Source organism: Heptranchias perlo, chromosome 11 (genome assembly GCF_035084215.1).
Source record: "Heptranchias perlo isolate sHepPer1 chromosome 11, sHepPer1.hap1, whole genome shotgun sequence".
In the NCBI taxonomy this organism is placed as follows: Eukaryota; Metazoa; Chordata; class Chondrichthyes; order Hexanchiformes; family Hexanchidae; genus Heptranchias; species Heptranchias perlo.
Window position 1 is genome coordinate 52,428,665 of NC_090335.1, and position 23,346 is coordinate 52,452,010.

General features: G+C 42.1%; 2 protein-coding genes across 4 annotated transcripts in view; both read right to left on the minus strand.

The window, feature by feature from the left end:
• Nucleotides 1-23,346, minus strand: part of fstl1b (follistatin-like 1b) — a 587,712-nt gene that overhangs the window by 421,503 nt on the left and 142,863 nt on the right. The window lies entirely within an intron of this gene.
• The window catches only part of pou2f1b (POU class 2 homeobox 1b), a 166,851-nt gene that overhangs the window by 64,451 nt on the left and 79,054 nt on the right, over nucleotides 1-23,346 (minus strand). For all 3 annotated transcript variants that reach the window (XM_067993030.1, XM_067993029.1, XM_067993027.1), the window contains 2 exons: nucleotides 9,729-9,785; nucleotides 278-403 (listed from right to left, as the gene is read on the minus strand). In XM_067993030.1, coding sequence (XP_067849131.1) covers nucleotides 278-403; nucleotides 9,729-9,785 — 183 coding nt within the window. The remainder of the gene's footprint in view (nucleotides 1-277; nucleotides 404-9,728; nucleotides 9,786-23,346) is intronic.

A 23,346-nucleotide genomic window follows, 5' to 3' on the forward strand; every position in this document is an offset into this window, starting at 1 on the left:
GAACTTTAGATAAAATTAGCTGGTGGTCAAGTTAAATGACAATACGGACATTCTTTTAAAAAGGTGTTCCTTAAATGACAAAATTCTTCTCCGGTTTTGAGGGAAAGATTAATTAATTTTATTCCCTCAAACTTTGGAAAAGTCCTTAGTTGAGGAAAATGTAATTCATTAGCACATCAGTAATGCTGCAAAAAGCCTCATTATAGATTAGAATTAGGTAACTTGATTCTTCTATGGACCTTAGATTCAATTCAAGCTGAAAATGGCCTCCACATACCCCAGTGATCTGCCCTCCAGCAAGCATAAGCTGAGTCGGTGGAAGGTTGGTCTGTAAAGATGGTTGCTGTAAAGGCTGGGTTGTCGTCTGATGGGACGAAGAGTCCCCTGATTCCTCACTTTTTACCTTAAGAACACCAAAAGGAACTGATTAGTTACTATGTTACTAATGCAGCTTTTAGAAACAAAAAAACTGAAATGTCATGGGTTAGTACATAGACTGAATTAGTACGCTAGACTTGCATCTTATTTCAATTGAAAATTGAGCACCCCTATTTTAAATGCAGCGTTGGCCAATCATTAATATTGCCAAGTTGTCTGGTCACAATACAAACTTGAGGCAGTTTCAATCAATTATTTCTTATTCTCACAGGTACGGTAGCATAGTGGTTATGTTACTGGACTAGTAATCCAGAGGCCTAGACTAATAATCCGGAGTCATGAGTTCAAAACCCACCACGGCAGCTGAGGATTTTGAATTAAATTCAATTAATTAAATAAAATTTGGAATTAAAATACTAGTATCAGTAATGGAGGCCATGAAACTACTGGATTGTCATAAAAACCCATCTGGTTCACTAATGTCCTTTAGGGAAGGAAACCTGCCGTCCTCACCCGGTCTGGCCTATATGTGACTCCAGACCCACAGCAATGTGGTTGATTCTTAATTGCCCTTTGAAATAGCCCAGCAAGCCACTCAGTTGTAAAATCTTGTTAAAAAAAGTCATAAGAATAAAACCGGACGGACCACTAGGCACCGGACACAACAAAGGCAAACCAAGCCCAGTCGACCCTGCAAAGTCCTCCTCACGAACATCTGGGGACTTGTGCCAAAATTGGGAGAGTTGTCCCACAGACTAGTCAAGCAACAGCCTGATATAGCCATACTCACAGAATCATACCTTTCAGCCAACGTCCCAGACTCTTCCATCACCATCCCTGGGTATGTCCCATCCCACCAGCAGGACAGACCCATCAGAGGTGGCGGTACAGTGATATACACAGTCAGGAGGGAGTGGCCCTGGGAGTCCTCAACATTGACTCTGGACCCCATGAAGTCTCATGGCATCAGGTCAAACATGGGTAAGGAAACCTCCTGCTGATTACCACCTGCCGCCCTCCTTCAGCTGATGAATCAGTCCTCCTCCATGTTGAACACCACTTGGAGGAAACACTGAGGGTAGCAAGGGCACAGAATGTACTCTGGGTGGGGGACTTCAATGTCCATCACCAAGAGTGGCTCGGTAGCACCAGTACTGACCGAGCTGGCCAAGTCCTGAAGGACATAGCTGCCAGACTGGGCCTGCGGCAAGTGGTGAGCGAACCAACACGAAGGAAAAACTTACTTGACCTCGTCCTTACCAATCTACCTGTTGCAAATGCATCTGTCCATGACAGTACTGGTAGGAGTGACCACCGCACAGTCCTCATGGAGACGAAGTCCCGTCTTCGCACTGAGTTCACCATCCAACGTGTTGTGTGGCGCTACCACCATGCTGAATGGGATAGATTCAGAACAGATCTAGCAGCTCAAAACTGGGCATCCAAGAGGCGCTGTGGGCCATCAACATGGCAGAATTGTATTCCAGCACAATCTGTAACCTCATGGCCCGGTATATTCCTCACTCTACCATTACCAACAAGCCAGGGGATCAACCCTGGTTCAATGAGGAGTGTAGAAGAGCATGCCAGGAGCAGCACCAGGCGTACCTAAAAATGAGGTGCCAACCTGGTGAAGCTACAACTCAGGACTACACGCATGTTAAACAGCGGAAGCAACATGCTACAGGCAGAGCTAAGCGATTCCACAACCAATGTATCAGATCAAAGCTCTGCAGTCCTGCCATATCCAGTCGTGAATGGTGGTGGACAATTAAACAACTAACGGGAGGAAGAGGCTCTGCAAACATCCCCATCCTCAATGATGGCGGAGTCCAGCACGTGAGTGCAAAAGACAATGCTGAAGCGTTTGCAACCATCTTCAGCCAGAAGTGCCGAGTGGATGATCCATCTCGGCCTCCTCCCGATATCCCCACCATCACAGAAGCCAGTCTTCAGCCAATTTGATTCACTCCATGTGATATCAAGAAACGGCTGAGTGCACTGGATACAGCAAAGGCTATGGGCCCCGACAACATCCCGGCTGTAGTGCTGAAGCGTTGTGCTCCAGAACTAGCTGCGCTTCTAGCCAAGCTGTACCAGTACAGCTACAACACTAGCATCTACCCGACAATGTGGAAAATTGCCCAGGTATGTCCTGTCCACAAAAAGCAGGACAAATGCAATTCGGTCAATTACCGCCCCAGCAGTCTACTCTCAATCATCAGCAAAGTGATGGAAGGTGTCGTCGACAGTGCTATCAAGCGGCACTTACTCACCAATAACCTGCTCACCGATACTCAGTTTGGGTTCCGCCAAGACCACTCGGCTCCAGATCTCATTACAGCCTTGGTCCAAATATGGATAAAAGAGCTGAATTCCAGAAGTGAGGTGAGAGTGACTGCCCTTGACATCAAGCCAGCATTTGACCGAGTGTGGCACCAAGAGGCCCTAGTAAAATTGAAGTCAATGGGAATCAGGGGGAAAACTCTCCAATGACTGGAGTCATACCTAGCACAAAAGGAAGATGGTGGTGGTTGTTGGAGGCCAATCATCTCAGTCCCAGGGCAGTGTCCTAGGCCCAACCATCTTCAGCTGCTTCATCAATGACCTTCCCTCCATCATAAGGTCAGAAATGGGGATGTTCGCTTATGATTGCACAGTATTCAGTTCCATTCGCAATCCCTCAAATAATGAAGCAGTCCGAGCCCACATGCAGCAAGACCTGGGCTTGATCCAGGCTTGGGCTCATAAGTGGCAAGTAACATTCGCGCCAGACAAGTGCTAGGCAATGACCACCTCCAACAAGAGAGTGTCTAACCACCTCCCCATGACATTCAACGGCATTACCATCACCAAATCCCCCACCATCAACATCCTGGGGGTCACCATTGACCAGAAACTTAACTGAACCAGCCATATAAATACTGTGGCTACAAGAGCAGGTCAGAGGCTGGGTATTCTGCGGCAAATGACTCACCTCCTGACTCCCCAAAGCCTTTCCACCATCTACAAGGCACAAGTCAGGAGTGTGATGGAATACTTTCCACTTGCTTGGATGAGTGTAGCTCCAACGACACTCAAGAAGCTCGACACCATCCAGGACAAAGCAGCCCGCTTGATTGGCAACCCATCCACCACCATAAACATCCACTCCCTTCACCACCGGCGCACAGTGGCAGCAGTGTGTACCATCCACAGGATACACTGCGGCAACTCGCCAAGGCTTCTTCGTCAGCACCTCCCAAACCCATGACCTCTACCACTTAGAAGGACAAAAGCAGCAGGCACATGGGAACAACACCGCCTGCACGTTCCCCTCCAAGTCACATACCATCCCGACTTGGAAATATATCGCCGTTGCTTCCTAGTCGCTGGGTCAAAATCCTGGAACTCCCTTCCTAACAGCACTGTGGGAGAACCGTCACCACACGGACTGCAGTGGTTCAAGAAGGCGGCTCACCACCACCATCTCAAGGACAATTAGGGATGGGCAATAAATGCCGGCCTCGCTAGCGACGCCCACATCCCATGAACGAATTTTTTAAAAATCCCTCAACGCCTGAAATCCTCTTCTGATCAGAGGGCAAGAGCTTGCACTGTAGAGTTCAAATGTTTCTAAATGATTTGCCATTTGGTGGTACTTAAGCAGTTTATAATTTTTTTTAATGTATACTTTTATCTTGAACTTTACCTAGACGAAATGAAAAATGAATATGTACCTTGCAATTGATTGCGAGTTAGAACTGTATAGTGGAAACAAGTGCAACAGGATACATAAAAAAGATAATCTAGAAAGAATAAAAATATGCATAGAAAAAAATACAAAAGCAGTAGTTATCTAGGGAACATGAAAATTACTATTACTTGCAAAAGTTGGGTGTAGATTTCCTTTAAAGCTCTTTGAAACTGGAATCAGAGCAAGTGAACAATAACTTGCATTTATGTAACACCTTTAATGTATATACGTTTCAAAGCATTTAAAAGACGCCAAATCAAAAAATGGATGCTAAGCCAAGAAAGGAAATATTAGGAGGGGTAACCAAAAGCCTTGTCAAAAAGGGAAAGTCTTAAAAGAGGTGAGGGAGGTGAAGAAATTTGAGGGAATGTTGGTCAGTGAGAACAGGGGCGATAGGCAAGCGGACTTGGTGCAGGATAGGATATAGACAGAAGAGTGATGGACGACCTGAAGTCAAGAATGGGTGGAAGATGGGAGGCCAGCCAAGACAACATTTGGAATAGTTAAGTACAGAGGTGACAACGGCATCAATAAGAGTTTCAGCAGTAGATAGACTGAGGATTGGCAATGTTAAGAAGGTGCAAGTAGTTGGTCTTTGCGATGGAGGAAATATGGGGTCAAAAGCTCAGCTCAGGGTTGAATAGTGGGAAGGGAAGGTGGCTGGGCAGAGGGAATGGAGTTGGTGTCAAAGGTACGGAGTTTGTGGCAGAGGCCAAAGATGATGGCTTTGGTTTTCCCAATGTCTGACTGGAGGAAATCGCAGTTTATCCAAAACTGGATGCTGGGCTAGAAGCCTGACAGCACAGAGGCCGTGGAGGGGTTGAGGGAAGTGGTAGAGTTGTGGATGAAAAAGAGGAAGGAGCATGGATAGATCCTTGGGACACTCCAGAGGTAACGTTGCAGGGTGGGAAGAGAAATCATTGCTGGAGATGCTCTGGCTATTATTGGACAGGAGAGAGTGGGATCAAAGAGTCCCATCACGCTGGAAACTGGAGGATGATGTGGTTGACTGTGTAAAAGGCTGTAGAAAGGTCAAGGAGGGATAGTGCAACATGGTAAGGGTCACAAAGAATGTTACTAGTGACTGATCAGGGCAATTTCGACGCTGTAGCAGGGGCGGAAACCTAATTGGAGAGATTCAAAGAGAAAGTTGTGGGAGAGATGGGCGTGGATTTGGGAGGCAACTACATATTCAAGTATTTTGGAAAGGAAAGGGAGCTTGGAGATGCGGCAGTAGTTTGCAAGATCAGAGGGGTCAAAGATAGATTTTTGAGAGGGGGTGATGAAGGCAGCTTTGAAAAAGAGAAGGAACAGTACCTGAGAAGAAGGAACCATTTATAATGTAAGCTAGCCTGGGAGCCAGGAAGGGAAGTTGGATGGTCAGCATTTTAGTTAAAATGGAGTCAGGAAAAAGAGATGGATCTCATGGAGAAATTGAGCTCGGAGATGGTATGGGAGGAGATGGGAGATAGAGACATGCTGCTCAGCACAGGGGGAGCGGTATAGCTGGATGGGAAAGGGGAGGAAGGCAGCAGAGGCAGCTGAACGGATGGTTTCAGTCAGTGACAAAAAAAATTCCATGAACTCCTCACAGTTGTTATTGGAGGTGAGTATGGAGGGGGCAAGGGAAAGGGATTTGTAGAGCAGGTTCATAGTGAAGAAAAGAAGCCAGGGGTTATCTTTGCTCTCCATGATGATCCTGGAGTAGTGGGTGGTTTTGGCAGAGAATGAAGCCCGATACCGATTGATGTGGTCCAGCCAGACCTGGTGATGGATGGCAAAGCCAGTTGTGCTCCAGTCTACGCACCTTAGACTTGAGGGGGTGAAGATCACATGACTTTAGGTAGTTAATCAGAAAACATTGGATGTATTCAACCAGGGTTGAAATTCCGTTGCTTCAAAACTTGTGTCCAGGCCCACAAATTTCAGTCAAAATCCCTGACAACTAATATAATTTATGTGCAGCAATTTAGGGGAAAGATTTCTGGTGTTTACTATTTATTTAAAAAGTTGTAAATTTTACAATACATTTACAATTGCTTTATTTGGTGAAAGGTGGCAATATTCTTCTGTATTGTTGCATATTAAATAGATCAGCAGTGCTACAAACATAGACTTGTACAAGCTCAACAGCACCACCACCAAGTACATTTTGGTACTGGAAAAATTTATAAATGTGAACACTGTCCACACTTACGTTAAAAATATGCAATTTTACAGCCACAAAAATTGCATTTTCTACCATCTACTCCATTTGAAATCCAATCAACTCTAGTCTAATACAAATATACCTGTTAACATAAAATCAAGGTTGATTACATTGAACGGAAGCTATTGCAGTAAAGTTACACCCAACAAAAATTGCTTTCTTTGTTCAAGTTTTACTCCTGCTATAAATTGCCTTGTATTTTCGTGTTTTTCTAAAACGGGCCAGTTTGATGGATTACAGCTCCACAGCTGTAAGAATTGCAAGTGGACATAAGCTAACACAAAAATTCCCATAATTCAACACTAAACTGTCAATCTTACTGTCACACATAAATGGCCGCTGGGGGAAATGGAAATGTCACACTATGTCATATGTGGTACTCAACTGAAACTCAGCGAAGAATAGGAGTACGTGATACAAAAACAAAATCAAAATGTATAAAAATGTACTATGTCGCAACACTATCAACACACACCCTAAGGAATGAAGAATCTCTCACCCTCTTCCCTCTCCCAAAAAAAACCAAGCAATGCTCATCTTAGATGAGTGAGATAAAAATCTCACCTTGCAATACTCCAAAAATCTGCAAGTTACCTTTCCCATAAAGCCTTTGAACTGGGCGAGTGGATGGTTTACCATTAATTAGTTAGATTATGAATTAGTTTAACCTCCGACAAAAGTTGGGCAGACCTGGTACCAGGATATTTCATTATAATATTCGATTCAGCTTTGTATGCACCTATGCTCATTTCACCAAAAATGTAGACATTAAAATAAGACAGAACTAAGCTAGATGCTTAGAATGAGGAGAGGCAATATAAATTAAATGGTACAATTTTGAAGGGGGTGCAGGAACAGAGAGACCTGGGTGTGTATTTACACAAATCTTTGAAGGTGGCAGGACAAGTTGACAAAGCTGTTAAAAAAGCATATGGGATTATGGGCTTTATTAATCGAGGCATAGAGGACAAAAGCAGAGAAGTTATGCTAAACCTTTATAAGACACTAGTTAAGCTTCAGCTGGAGTATTGTGTTCAATTCTGGGCCCCACACTTTAGGAAGGATTTCAAGGCCTTAGAGAGCGTGTAGAGGAGATTTATTAGACTGGTACCAGGGGTGAGGGACTTCAGTTATGTGGTGAGACTGGAGAAGCTGGGGTTGTTCTCCTTAGAGCAGAGAAGGTTAAGAAGGGATTTAATAGGGGCGTTCAAAACAATGAAGGGTTTTGATAGAGTAAGTAAGGAGAAACAGTTTCCAGTGGCAGACGGATCGATAACCAGAGGACACAGAATTAAGATGATTGGCAAAAAAGAGGCGACATGAGGAAGCATTTTTTTTACGCAACGAATTTATGGTGATCTGGAATGCACTGCCTGAAAGGGTGGTGGAAGCAGATTCAATAATAACTTTCAATAGGGGAATTAGATAAATACTGGAAGGAAAAAAAATTACTGGGTTAACGGGGAAAGAGCAGGGGAGTGGGACTAATTGAATAGCTTTTTCGAAGAGCCTACACAGGCACGATGGGCCGAATGGCCTCCTTGTGGACTAGGATACTATGCCAGGAAAAGGAATAAAAGTGGTCAGGTGGGGAGGTCTGAAGTGCACACAGTTTATTTCTCAAATATGAAATTTTCTATTTTAATTTACAGGTCTAAAAATGGGCGAAGGAACAGGGAAATGTAATTTAAATTTAGTAAATATTTTCCAGAAGGCTACTTTTATTGGCTACAAAACGGTTCATCATTTTCTTGTTCCATTCCCCACCAGCTTTCACATCTTCCTCTGCACTTTCAGCAATGACTTGATAATTGTACACTTAAAGCTTGGGATCAATAAACAGTTTCTTTAAAAGTGTTTGATGTTTCTTTTTTTTTTAGAAAAAAAACTTCTATTTACAAGCATCTGTTTAGTATTTTAATTTGGTGGTACGGATAGCAAAACTACATACATTTTTTTTTTACATATAGCTGCAGCCATCTATTGGCAAAGCAAATCATTGCAGTTTTAAATATTTTCCCCAGGAACTCTGCATGGACTCTCGCTCTCTCTTCCTCCTACTTACTGTAGGCAAGATTTCACTTAAGAACAGGAATTCCTGCCTAGTATAAATCAGGCAGTATCAGCAAGTAGTTGTAACAGTCAGGTAGGAGCAGCGCCAGCATAAACCGAGTTGCAGAGGGAAGAAGAGTGCCAGGTTGAATTGGGGAGATGGAAAGAGAGGGAGAAGAGTGCTGGTATGAACTGGGAGGGTTGGAGGGTGAGAGAATGCATCGCAAAAAGTGGATGTTGAACTAGATTTGGAGGCGGTAGAGTGCATCTGAACTGAGACGGGGAGAGTTGGACATGGGAGTAGCTGCTGGGAAAATATTTTCTTTTAAAAAAAAGATTATAAAATCCATCAATTATGAAGTACAAAATTAACCAGACTGCACCATTCATTTCAAAATCCAAAATTTTCTAAATCCCCTAGAAATGAATCATCAATTTTGTGCTTTGGTAAGATTTTCCCCTTCAGGCTTTTATTTGGGTTTAATCTTCCAAAAAGAGTGAAAACTTATTGGGTACACCTAAAGCTCAAGTTACAAAGCCCACATAACTATTTCTTTAACTGGTTTTGAGATTATAACAACATTCTTAAGTTGTTGGTTTTTTGGGCCCTCCATCAACTTTTTTGACATTGTTGGTCAGCTTTTGCTAGTTTTCTAGGTTGGCATGTATGTGGAATGCTTTGTATGTAACATCACACTCAAAATGGCTATCAAAAACTAATCCTTCCAGTTCTTTCCCTGTCAACACTAGCAGAAGAATGTTTACAACAGTAATTAAATTGTTAACAATTTTGGAATCACTAATTGAAAGGTTTTCTTTCAAATTATGCAGACATGCACATAATAGCACAACAATACACAACTATGAATACAGTAGACAGCCAAGCATGCAAAGGTTTATGGCAAATAAGAACTACGTAGTCATAGAACTTAAATTAGCATTTTCAGCTGCAATACCAATGCTTAGAATAAAGCAATGATGTATTCTGTCTATTACACCCAAGATAATTACAGTGCAGAGTTGCAAACAGCCTGTTTCTGGAGATAAATTTGTTTGCCATTGCTAGCCTTCAGGATTCAAATTTGCCATGGCAACCATGACCAGTTTCTTTTGAGAAAGCAAAAAAAAAGTGACAAAAGGTCATTTCCATGGCAGCAAATAGCTTATTTTTTTCCCTGATAGGAAGGCAAGACAGTCCTCTTTCATCGAATAAGGCAGCTAATTCTACCCCATCGATAAAACTATCTAAACCTTTTCAACTTCTCTGTTCCTATTATGTCTCCACACAATAATGAAAACATTTTAGGACAAAAAAATGTTCCTCTAATTTTCAATAGTAACAAAATGGCTTACCTGTAAATTTAATGTTTGTGAAGCAGTTGGCTGCAAAGTTGTTCCAGCAAGTTGTACCTGCAATAAAAACAACAGTAAATATTTTTTTCAATGCAAGTTTAATTAGTATCTCTTCTGTGGACCAATTTATCATGAGAGATCAGGATTTCAAATTGCCACATATATGGTACGGCTGGCATAATACAAGATTTAAGTACTTTTAGACTATAAATCTTTTCTTATATATCTGTGATGAGTTAGTAAGTTTCTTTTAAAAAAAACATTTGTAGTGTTGACTACCTACCTTACCCTTCATGCTTTCAATGCCATTCAATCTCCACATACAAATTATCCAAATCCTGGGGGTGAGGGAAGAGCCACTGAGAAGCATATTTTTAAGGAGTGTAGCATCTAACAGATGCCTTGATAGTCAGGTAGCTTCTCCCACTAGCCTCTCCCCCCTCCCTCATTTTATGCATATGCCTCTTTCTGGGAGTTTACCTCAATTTTTAAAAATCAAGCAGCAGAACACACACCAAGTTATTGTGACAAAACTAAACAAAATGGAAACTTAGACGTTTATATCAAGAAAGATATAGGACAGAGGAGCCAGCAGGAAGGGAACTTCATATGTGGAGATTCAATTCATTCAAAGAATGAGCAAGGTAGGTAACTGAACTTTCTTACTTATTCAATATCCACACACAATTGAACGATGCCAAAGCAGAAATGAAGTGTAGGATTCTCCATGAATGAATACTGAGGTCAGCTTGAAGCACAAGCTTCACCACATGGTATCTTAAGGTGTCAGATCAAGGGAATAATGCTTTATTCCATGTAGCCACCTTGTAGAAAGTGCCAAAATAAAACCATTGTATATTAACCCATGATATGCTACAGCATTAATAGAATCCAGTATCCATGTGGTACAACAACACAATAAATATACCCCACAACCATTTAGCCATGTGATGTCCCATCACAGATTTATCTAACATATTATTACCTGAAGAAACAAACTACTACCTATACCATTTACATAGGTCACCAAACTCCATGGATATCAATAAAGTGCTACTTTCTTTTCAAGAGAAAAGGCACACAGTGATGGATATCACTGCTGCACTAATTTTTCAGACAAATAAAAGCAACAATGAAGTCTGGGCATGAATTTCAGATTTGGTCCTATTATTTTCCTTCCCAAATGCAAAATTAAATGAGATAGGTCAAGCACCACAGCATGAAGGTCCCTAACCCTATAAGCTGAAACAAATGAGCCTGATCAGAGCAATTCTCCTTTGAAGTGTGCACTGTGCATAAAACCACATTCCCCAGCTATTAAACTTTTTGAATTATTTTTCTGGGATATTCTATCTTGCACTATTAACTACCTAGTATTTGAAGTTGAACACTACAACATATGTAAAACAGGCAAAGTAAAAAGTGTCTACTCCATTGCTGCTGAGTTTGTCAGGCCTAACGACTTGGGAGTTTCCTGTGAGTTCTTGATGATGGAGAAGAAAAAGCCAAATTAGATTAGCTCGAAAGGGAGCTTTGCAATCCTAGCTAGATATAGAACTCAGTGGTAAATGAAAGACCAATCTCAGAGGTAACATGGATGTTACAATAAACCAAAAGAAAGGACTACAACCCTGGGTGTAACGTAGGAGAATATCTTCCTTACAATCTTCTTCCTCATAGGTTTCTTGCAATTCATAAACTTTGGTTCAGTTATACCACTAGCTTTTCCCAATTCATAATGATCCAATTGATGACTAACTTCAGCTAGGGATGTAGGAGGACTGGATGATGTATCAATCAAGTGTATTCTCCAAAATTGCAATTTCAATAGCCTGGGCAGTAATTGATCCTGGCTGAGGAGCAGAGATTCACAGCTTATGCAAACTTCAAAAGGATGGATCCTCAGTGGTCAACTTATCATTGCATTTCATGAGTAATGTAGATGGAGGCACAAACCTGGTAAACCTACAGTTAAATATTGCCACTATGGATTGGATCACGCTTTATACAAAAACAACTTGCAAGCCAAAAGGTTACAAAACATACATGACGAAACAGTACAATAAATGTTAAAGTACATTAATTTTCCCAATGTTCTAATAAATAAATTGTTACAAATGATAGGAAAGGAAAAAAATTGACCTACTTATCACAGAATGTCCTATGTGTATGTGTGCATGTCTATTTGGAGGGCGGCAGGGGTGATAGATGGTCTTGTGACACCGAACTCTTAAAAACGGAGACCCAGTAGTTTTCCCCATCTGGATGACATTGGTATAAGAATGATTGAGGCAGTAGAACAATTCTCCTAAACTGTGTGTGGATATGGAAGAGAATATTGATATTTGTATTTTCTATTAATTTCCACTAGAATTTACCGTCAATGAGTTTCAATTAATTCTATCATGGGGAAAAGTCACTTATTCACTTGTTGCTTCAACACTAGTCATTTTCACTAAATTCTTACCTACCTTAGGTTTGTACTTTGGGTTTCAAATTTTTGTGTATTTTTTCTTAAGTAAAACACTTCAAAGGCAGTATATAATTTAGCTTGGCTTATAGTCTCCAAGATCATCTTGAATCTACTATAGAACCTACTGCAAAAAAACCAAGTTTCCTTCATTCGAACATATCATTCTCCATAAACTATTAAATAGTCCTATTCACCAATTGAGGAAACCATAGTCCTTTAATTCATTTTGGATATGATCCTCTTTTTCAGCTCCAGGTTTGAGCCACTTCTATTAGTTTTGAGCCAAGGTGACAAGAAAATGATAATTTTCCTACAAAAACATTGAAACACATCTAGATGGGTTGTGAATTAGTATGCAGAGGGTAACCTTACCAAAGTAAATAACCTTTTTTTCCTTTATACACTTACATCTGTATTTCAGTGGAACTGCTATTGACTAGCATATCCTTGGAAGAATATTGAAGATCAACTTACATGACAAAGATAACAAACTGCATATTTGATAAGGATATCAAATTTAATAACTTTGGCAAAAGTTATTCGTATTACAGCAGGAATGCACAGGTCATTGAGGGGTACTTTCTTAAACAGGCTCAGGAAGTTGCAGGAGATCTTCTCCCTTTTACCTATTAACAGTGCATTATGTACCAGACTAACCAAAATATGTTTTTATGATGTAATTACTGAAGCTGTAGGGAAATAATCGTGTTTGCTAGATCAATCCTACAACCTCCAAGTATGAGTTCTTCTGAAGTGCACTCCCCTATTGCTTAGGCAGGGTACAGTTCTGATCAGATATAGATGCTGCACATTTACGGCAAAACAGTTTACCAAACCTGTCAGCTCAGATCCAGGCCATTCAGACCAGAACAGCTGTTTTCCAGCTGAGAAGTTTATTATCAGTGTATGTTACAGACACAAAAAAGGTTGTTAACTAATGGCAGGACATTTTTACTGCCATGTTAACTAAGTGATTCATATCATTGCGGTAAAACATGGAGACTGGTATGTACCACCAACAGGTTTGAGTAGATGTCATGTTCACTCAACCATGAAGACACAGGAGTTGAGAAATTGGTTGCAACAGATTTAGTTGAAATGGTCTCCAAAACAGCCCAACTTGGCTAAAGTTTTCCTAAACACACACTGAAGGAACCTAGTAAATTTTGAATTTCAAAGAATTAGTCTTTGTGAAAGGAACATATGTTGAATAAGCTGAACCTGGTAACCTATAAACTCAATGCTTGAACACACAAGGTTACTATTTTTCAATTTATGTACATGATGGATTAAAATTCCCCATATATTTGGGCAAGCAAAATGAAAAATGGAGGCCTCATTTCTCATGACTGGAGATACTTTTATCTATGACCTGGGAGTATAATGAAACATCCGTTTCGAGTAACAAACCACCCTGAGGAGAGACTCAGTAAATGGTCCGAAGCACCATCCCAGTGAATATCTCCACTGAAGTGATTAGTTCAATCATCCAAAGCATGTTGCCATCTCTGCATAATGGCTCATAGGCCCCAACAAGTTCATCCCTATGGTGAGGAACTCAATACGAATAGCTCTTTGTGGGCTTTTTAGGGGTCCAACCAAGGGACGGCACTTGTCACTCACCACACAAAAAGCACTGTTTGCATTTCTTCCTGATAATCCTCTGATTATGGAAAGTATACAATTTCAAAAAGGGACTAAACCCAGGGTAGTTTTCAAGGTTCATTAATTTTCAGTGATAAAAAAAATACCATCTACAAACAGAAATGTACCAACAAAAAGTAGCTCAAATCAGAATTTTTTTTGAATGTTGCGAGTCTTTCAAAGGGTCTTTAGTTTTCTACGTCTGTGAAGGGGCATTAACCTGCCCCCAATTCATAACATGTGTTTGGGGATTCCTAAATCTTTCTGGATTAGATTTTTTTTAAAACAAGAAGCAGGGCAACCTACTTTACAGGAATAAGGAGAACTTGGGCAATGTTTCTCAGGTTGTCCATACACCTCATTTGCTACTTTCATCTGAAGAGGTTTGTTTTTTTTAAAAACGTGCTTATCTAATGTAAACTGAATTTTGAAGCAAACTTCATCAGAACACTGCAAAGTCTGAGGTCTGGCCAATTTTCTCTTCCATGAAGTAGTGATGCCTGCTTTATAGGTATTAGCCAATTGGATTACACCCATCAATATCCTCAACCCTCTCAAGTCCCCACTACTTCAACCTCAGATGTTTAGCAGCAGTATTACAATTTCAAACTGTAACTGACTAGAAAGAATCACTTGTGACTTCTTAAAGGGCTCGACAAAGCTATGCACATTTTTATGCATGAACTAGTGCAAGAACAAAAATTTACACCTCTAATACTGGTAAATACACAATAACTTTTAAACACATTTGACAACACACACAATTTGCTGATGTGCCCCCCCACTCCCCCTTAGGCCAAAGGGAGGTGCAGTACTGTTCGCAGCATTCTTCCTTTTCACAGGGACAGCACAAAGAGAAAAATAAGTGATTGTGTGGGGGAATACTATGTAGTACATAGGAACAAGTGTAACAGGATGATAACTGCACATTCATAAAAGCCACCAAGTCTAGAAAACTTCTCCCACAAGATTTACTGGCTTAGATGGCGCGCACATCAGAGCAAATTAGAAGCGATGACCACTAACATTACTTTTTTTTTTAATTCGGGCGTCGCTGGCAAGGCCAGCATTTATTGCCCATCCCTAATTGCCCTTGAGAAGATAGTTGTGAGCCGCCTTCTTGAACCTCTGCAGTCTGTGTGGTGAAGGTTCTCCCACAGTGCTGTTAGGAAGTTCCAGGATTTTGACCCAACGACGACGAAGGAACGGCGATATATTTCCAGGTCGGGATGGTGTGTGACTTCGAGGGGAACATGCAGGTGGTGTTGTTCCCATGTGCCTGCTGCTCTTGTCCTTCTGGGTGGTAGAGGTCGTGGATTTGGGAGGTGCTGTCGAAGAAGCCTTGGCGAGTTGCTGCAGTGCATCCTGTGGATGGTACACACTGCAGCCACAGTGGTGAAGGGAGTGAATGTTTAGGGTGGTGGATGGGGTGCCAATCAAGCGGGTTGCTTTGTCCTGGATGGTGTCGAGCTTCTTGAGTGTTGTTGGAGCTGCACTCATCCAAGCAAGTGGAGAGTATTCCATCACACTCCTGACTTGTGCCTTGTAGATGGTGGAAAGGCTTTGGGGAGTCAGGAGGTGAGTCACTCGCCGCAGAATACCCAGCCTCTGACCTGCTCTCGTAGCCACAGTATTTATGTGGCTGGTCCAGTTAAGTTTCTGGTCAATGGTGACCCCCAGGATGTTGATGGTGGGGGATTCGGCGATGGTAATGCCGTTGAATGTCAAGGGGAGGTGGTTGGACTCTCCTGTTGGAGATGCTCATTGCCTGGCACTTGTCCGGCGCGAATGTAACTTGTCACTTGAGCCCAAGTCTGGATGTCGTCCAGGTCTTGCTGCACACGTGCTCGAACTGCTTCATTATCTGAGGGGTTGCGAATGGAACTGAACACTGTGCAATCATCAGCGAACATCCCCATTTCTGACCTTATGATGGAGGGAAGGTCACTGATGAAGCAGCTGAAGATGGATGGGCCTAGGACACTGCCCTAAGGAACTCCTGCAGCAATGTCCTGGGGCTGAGATGATTGGCCTCCAACAACCACTACCATCTTCCTTTGCGCTAGGTAGGACTCCAGCCACTGGAGGGTTTTCCCCTTGTTTCCCGTTGACTTCAATTTTACTAGGGCTCCTTGGTGCCACACTCGGTCAAATGCTGGCTTGATGTCAAGGGCAGTCACTCTCACCTCACCTCTGGAATTCAGCTCTTTTGTCCATGTTTGGACCAAGGCTGTAATGAAGTCTGGAGCCGAGTGGTCCTGGCGGAACCCAAACTGAGCATCGGTGAGCAGGTTATTGGTAAGTGCCGCTTGATAGCGCTGTCGACGACACCTTCCATCACTTTGCGGATGATTGAGAGTAAGTTGATGGGGTGGTAATTGGCCGGATTGGATTTGTCCTGCTTTTTGTGGACAGGGCATACCTGGAATATTTTCCACATTGTCGGGTAGATGCCAGTGTTGTAGCTGTACTGGAACAGTTTGGCTAGAGGTGCAGCTAGTTCTGGAGCACACGTCTTCAGCACTACAGCCGGGATGTTGTCGGGGCCCATAGCCTTTGCTGTATCCAGTGCACTCAGCCGTTTCTTGATATCACATGGAGTGAATCGAATTGGCCGAAGACTGGCTTCTGTGATGGTGGGGATATCGGGTGGAGGCAGAGATGGATCATCCACTCGGCACTTCTGGCTGAAGATGGTTGCAAACGCTTCAGCCTTGTCTTTTGCATTCACATGCTGGACTCCGCCATCATTGAGGATGGGGATATTTACAGAGCCTCCTCCTCCCGTTAATTGTTTAATTGTCCACCACCATTCATGACTGGATGTGGCAGGACTGCAGAGCTTTGATCTGATCCGTTGGTTGTGGAATCTCTTAGCTCTGCCTGTAGCATGTTGCTTCCGTTGTTTAGCATGCATGTAGTCCTGAGTTGTAGCTTCACCAGGTTGGCACCTCATTTTTAGGTACGCCTGGTGCTGCTCCTGGCATGCTCTTCTACACTCCTCATTGAACCAGGTTTGATCCCCTTGGCTTCTTGGTAATGGTAGAGTGAGGAATATACCGGGCCATGAGGTTACAGATTGTGCTGGAATACAATTGTGCTGCTGCTGATGGCCCACAGAACCTCATGGATGCCCAGTTTTGAGCTGCCAGATCTGTTCTGAATCTATCCCATTTAGCACGGTGATAGTGCCACACAACACGTTGGATGGTGTCCTCAGTGCGAAGACGGGACTTCGTCTCCACGAGGACTGTGTGGTGGTCACTCCTACCAATACTGTCATGGGCAGATGCATCTGCGACAGGTAGATTGGTGAAGACGAGGTCAAGTAGGTTTTTCCCTCGTGTTGATTCGCTCACCACCTGCCGCAGGCCCAGTCTCGCAGCTATGTCCTTCAGGACTCGGCCACTAGTGGTGCTACCAAGCCACTCTTGGTGATGGACATTGACGTCTCCCACCCAGAGTACATTCTGTGCCCTTGCTACCCTCAGTGCTTCCTCCAAGTGGTGCTCAACATGGAGGAGGACTGATTCATCAGCTGAGGGAGGGCGGTAGATAGTAATCAGCAGGAGGTTTCCTTACCCATGTTTGACCTGATGCCATGAGATTTCATGGGGTCCAGAGTCAATGTTGAGGACTCCCTGGGCCACTCCCTCCTGACTGTACCACCACCTCTGGTGGGTCTGTCCTGCCGGTTGGACAGGACATACCCAGGGATGGTGATGGAAGAGTCTGGGACATTGGCTGAAAGGTATGATTCTGTGAGTATGGTTATGTCAGGCTGCTGCTTGACTCGTCTGTGGGACAGCTCTCTCAATTTTGGCACAGGTCCCCAGATGTTCGTGAGGAGGACTTTGCAGGGTTGACTGGGCTTGGTTTGCCTTTGTCGTGTCCGGTGCCTAGTGGTCCAATGCCGGGTGGTCCGTCTGGTTTTATTCTTATTATGACTTTTCTAGCGAGATTTTACAACTAAGTGGCTTGCTGGGCCGTTTCAGAGGACAATTAAGAATCAATCACATTGCTGTGGGTCTGGAGTCACACATAGGCCAGACCGGGTAAGAACGGCAGGTTTCCTTCCCTGAAGGACATTAGTGAACCAGATGGGTTTTTATGACAATCCAGTAGTTTCATGGCCACCATTACTAATACTAATTTTTTTAATTCCAGAATTTAAATTCCCCAGCTGCCATGGCGGGATTTGAACTCATAACTCTGGATTACTTGTCCAGTAACATAACCACTATGCTACCGTACCCTGTACTGACAAGTACTTACCTATAGCATACCTCCTGTGTATATTTTTTTTAAAAACTCAGTTCAGTGGGCTCCTTTGTGGAACCCTGTATCCATTCTTTGCAGAAAAAAATTGAATTGTACTTCAGTGTTGCTTTGATCTGGAATCTGAACAAACTGTTCCTTGAAAAGAGAACGTCATCAATTTTTCTGTAAACCCAGTGGGAAGCCTTAAATGCACGCCATGCAAAATGACAGCACAATACTTTAGGTAGCTATCCTAACATCTATGTTTGAGGCATCCATGGCCAATACCTGGATAGCTAAGTTGCTACCCCAGACGTCGTTCATATTAGCTTGCACCGAATTCCTAGCAATAGCAGCGATTTGAGTGGCAGCCAAAACAGTTTGTACACTCAGTATACTCGGTAAGAGGCCATGTGCACTTGAAGCCTTGCGAGTAAAACCCCTTCCCCCATGAGTCAGTTGGATTGATTCCTCCTCCAGGGGAAAATGGAGCTTTTCTCCGAACATAACATGCGCCATATTTGTCCGTTCATGGAGCCAACCACTGACTTGCCTGATATTCCAAGTATAGCAACCATTGTGCAGCTTGGGGAACAGGAGAGTGTCGTACAATAGGGTGCGAGAAGCAAGCGTGGGACCTGTGGGGTGAGCCTCAGGCTTGCCCCGACTCGCTGATGTGAGGCTCAGTCATTTTAACTCCCAGGCCTCATTTAAATATGCCACGGTCAACTCCTACCAACAATAACAGTCGGTTAAGTGGCGGTGAGGGAGGGAAGCCCAGGCCCTAGTTTCCTTGTGGGCCAGGAGGAGGAGTTCTCCTCAAAGACTCACAAGGAACCTTTTGAGAAAAACGTACCTTTTCGGCTATCTTCTGGGCCTACTGCTCCTTTGAACCCAGTGCTTCTGGCTAGGCCAGCATCGGGCTCCGAACATGGCTATCCCAAGTTAAAATATGGTCAGGATATGAATGACTTAGAACCTGTCTTTTCAATTTCAATGAGGCTGTCGCCTGCCTGGTGAGAGGGCCTCAGTGGCTGGCTAGAACACGCCTGTTAAAACGGGCCTGATGCGAGGATTGGGTGAGTCGGTCTCTGCAGGGATTTTAACATCCCGCACATCCCGTTCTTGTTTGCACGGTGGGTTAAAATCGGGGTTTATGTGTTTGCCTTTCTTCAATGTAGTTATTTGGCTCGTGACATATCTAAAACTGAATCCACTGTGGCACACAGCCAGATCTAGATCCCAGGTGTATTTAAATTGAAAAATCAAGCCAATAATGCAGAACACCATGGATGAAAAGAATCTCAAAGAAACAGATGAATCAGGAAGTAGTGATTACATAGAATGTACAGCACAGAAACAGGCCATTTGGCAAAACAGGTCCATGCCAGTATCTATGTTCCACACAAACCTCCTCTCACCCTTCTTCATATAATCCCATCAACGTATCCTTCTATTCCTTTCTCCCTCCTGTGTTTAATCTAGCTTCTCCTTAAATGCATCTATGCTAGTCACCTCAACTACTCTTTGTGGTGGCGTGTTCCACATTTTAACCACAGTCTGGGTAAAGAAGTTTCTCCTGAATTCCCTATTGGATGTACAGAAAATTCAGAGGGGAAGTGAAAAAGGAAATAAGAGGGGCAAAGAGAGAGTATGAGAATAGACTGGAGGCCAACATAAAACGGAATCCAAAAGTCTTCTACAGGCATGTAAACAGTAAACAGGTAGTAAGAGGAGGGGTGGGGCCGATTAGGGACTAAAAAGGAGATCTACTCGTGGAGGATGAGGGCATGGCCTAGGTACTAAATGGGTACTTTGCATCTGTCTTTACATCGGTCCCAGCACCGACCACTTCCCACCTTTTGCCAGCCTGAGTAACTACCTTTAATCCCTACTCTGTTTTCTGTTTTGTAGCCAGCTTGCTATCCATTCTGCTACTTGTCCCCTGACTCCACATGCTCCGCCCTTAGTCGTGAGTCTACTATGCGGTACCTTATCAAAGGCCTTTTGAAAATCCAAATATATTATATCTACTGCATTACCCTTGTCTACCCTTTCTATTACCTATTCAAATAATTCAATAAGGTTGGTCAAGCACGACCTTCCCTTTTGAAATCCGTGTGGATTATACTTTATTATATTTTCAGTTTCTAGGTATTTTTCTAGTACATCTCTGAGTAGGGATTCCATTATCTTTCCTACCACTGACATGAAGCTAATTGGTCGATAGTTCACTGCACTTGTTCAACCTTAAATTTTTAAATATAGGAATCACATTAGTTGTCCACCAGTCCTCTGGCACTATTCCCTTCTTGAATGAATTTTTATATATGTCATGGTGCCTCTGCTATCTCTTCCCTAACCTTTTTTAATATGCGAGGATACAATCCATCTGGACTAGGGGTCTTATCCTCTAAGTTTGATTAGTTCAATAATTATCTCCCCCCCCTTTCTATCTTAAATGTCTTTATATCTTTTTTGATCTCTTCTTCTTATGTCATGCCCACCATGTTAGTCTCCCTGGTAAATACTGAGGCAAAGTAATTATTTAATATTTCTGCCATTTTGCTGTCATTACCTGTGAGTTTATTGTGTGTATCCCTTAGTGGCACTATCACTATCCTGAATTTTCTTTTGTTATTTAGGTGTCTGTAGAATACTTTCTTATTTTGTTTTATATTCCTTGATAATTTAATTTCGTAGTTACTCTTTGCCTTCCGAATTGTTTTTATGACTTCTTTCCTAACCCTTACGTATTCCCTTTTGTCATCCTCGCCTTTGTTGTCTATGTTCTTATGTACTTAGTGTGCGCCTTTTTCTTTAGTTTCAATTTTGCCCTTATTTCTTTATTCATCCATAGTATGTTATTACTGGCTAGTTTGTTCTTACTTTTTAATGGGATATTTTTCTCCTGGACTCTATTGATCACCGTTTTAAATGTTTCCCATTGCTGTTCCATTTCTTTGTTTGTCAGTAAATTTTTCCAGTCTGTTTTCCCTAGTTCCATTCTCATCCCCTTAAAATCAGCTTTTTTCCAATTTACTACTTTGGTCTTTTGTCTTCTGTCCTTCTCAATCTTTACCTTAAAACTTATTATGTTGTGATTGCTATTGCCTTGATGTTCCCCAACGCTTGCTTCTCTTATCTGTTTATTTCCCAGTACTAGATCCAGCAGTGCTTCCTCTTTCTTGTTGGGCTTTATACATACTGAGTAAGAAAGGAGTCCTGCACACACTGTAAAAACTCCATTCCCTGTAACCCTTTACCTACCACTTCTTGCCAGTTTACTTAATTAAAATCTACCACGATATGGTGACATTAAGCTTGTCCCTTAAAAGCCTGAAGATTGTAGGAGGAAGGAAACACTAGCAAGAAAGGTGTTCCGTAGTTTTGAGGTCCTGGGAAAGAAGTCGTTGGTGGCGATTTTTGTCTGATTACACTGCTGTGAAGTTTTTTCTACATTAAGGGTGTTATGTAAATGCAAGTTGTTGTTGATGTTGAATTAGTGTACAATAATGTACAATGAGTCTCAATCATTAACATAGTGGGGATGCAGCAAAGGAAATGACTGTGCAGGGTATCATATTTAATGTTTAGAACGGCCAAGAAGGGAATGTTTAGAAGCTTTAACCATTGTAGAATTGATAAATAAAAAAACATTATGAGAAAACAAGTTGGAGGCTACAGGTGAGCGAAGGATTGCCAATCAGTTATCAAATTTCTTTTTAAAGTCGATCCAGTGGCGTGACGAAGATACGAGGCAGAACCTTGCAAATACAGTAACAATACTCAAGTCTTACTGGGCTTCACTCATAGCCATGGCTCAATCGGGATTAAATAGCCTTTGGAGGGGGAAAATGTGTTTGGCATAAGAAAAGAATCTGTGCTTCTTAAGACAGCTTTACCAATGGAAGAGGTTTGGGAATTCTACTTGAGGTCACAGGAGTTAGCAACGGCAAGAATGTGTACAGATGACGATGAGGTAAGAATGAGTCATCAATAGGCTGCAAAGTGAGTACGTGTGGATATCAGATCAAGATAGAATTTGTCTTAATAGTCAGATAAGATCAACACTTACTGTCTAGGCTCAGACAAAGAATGGCCACTTGGGCAAGGTACTGGAGAGCTTCTAGGACAAATGGAAGTATACTGCAGCATAAGTCAGCATCTTTAGAAAGGGAGAAAATTGAAGGAAACTAAACATGGAAGAAGAAAATTTCATGCAACCATTCAAGTCTCCTCTCTGCAGTCTACGTACTGTTTTAAAAAAAAGGTACAAAAACAAAAAATTTGATATAGCTAAAACTCAATTTTGTAATGATATTAAGCATTTCTTAAAAGACATCGCATTCAGTGATTTGAAAACTGCAAGCCAGGATCATTAAAAGAAGCCAAACAGATTCCTTTCCCTTTGTTTAGGACTTTTTTTAAAAAAATGGATCCTCCAGAAAGCAAATGATGACCTTCTACTAGGTCAGTAGCCAATCATCTCTTTAAGGAAACATTTCTTGTAAAAGCGCTTAGACTGACAAGTTTTGTAAGCTGTAATTATTTGACCATGGCTAGATACTGGATCAGTGCCACTAATCTCATCAACAAATGTGTCAAATCCCTGAAGTGTTCTTTTTAAAGCAATACCCAAATCCTGAGATGGGAAATTATATAAATATCCCCTCTGCTAGCTTTTGATGTCAGATATAAAAAAAGACATAAGATGACTGTACCTGATTCCATTAGTTGAGAGAGAGAATTTTCTTTACTATGGTGTGTTCAGACTAAGGAATCAAACCAAGTAACAGTCAAGTCTTTTCAAAAGCACACATACACAAGGAGGGATGGAGGGAAGGAAAAGAAAGCCATGTACATACAGATACGTGGTTGCAGTATGTCTGCTTGATTTCATAATATAAATTCTCATGATACAAGAAATATAGAGTTAATATATAAGTACATGCATGGGATAAATTATATTTGAATAAAGACAATTGTGAAAGATTCAGGAGAGGCATAATCTAGATGCCATGGTCTATGCAAGGAGAGACAGAAAGATTGATGTAGGAGAGGATCGAACTGCGACCTAATATTGGTACCGTTTTTGAAATACGGAAGTCATAAGCCTTTTTACTGATATATACATAAAGAGAGATCTTCTATCAGTTGCTCGATTATACAACTATAAGATGCTATACTATGTTTAATCCTTGAGAATGTAATTCTAAAACTGAGCTTTATGTTGTGTTA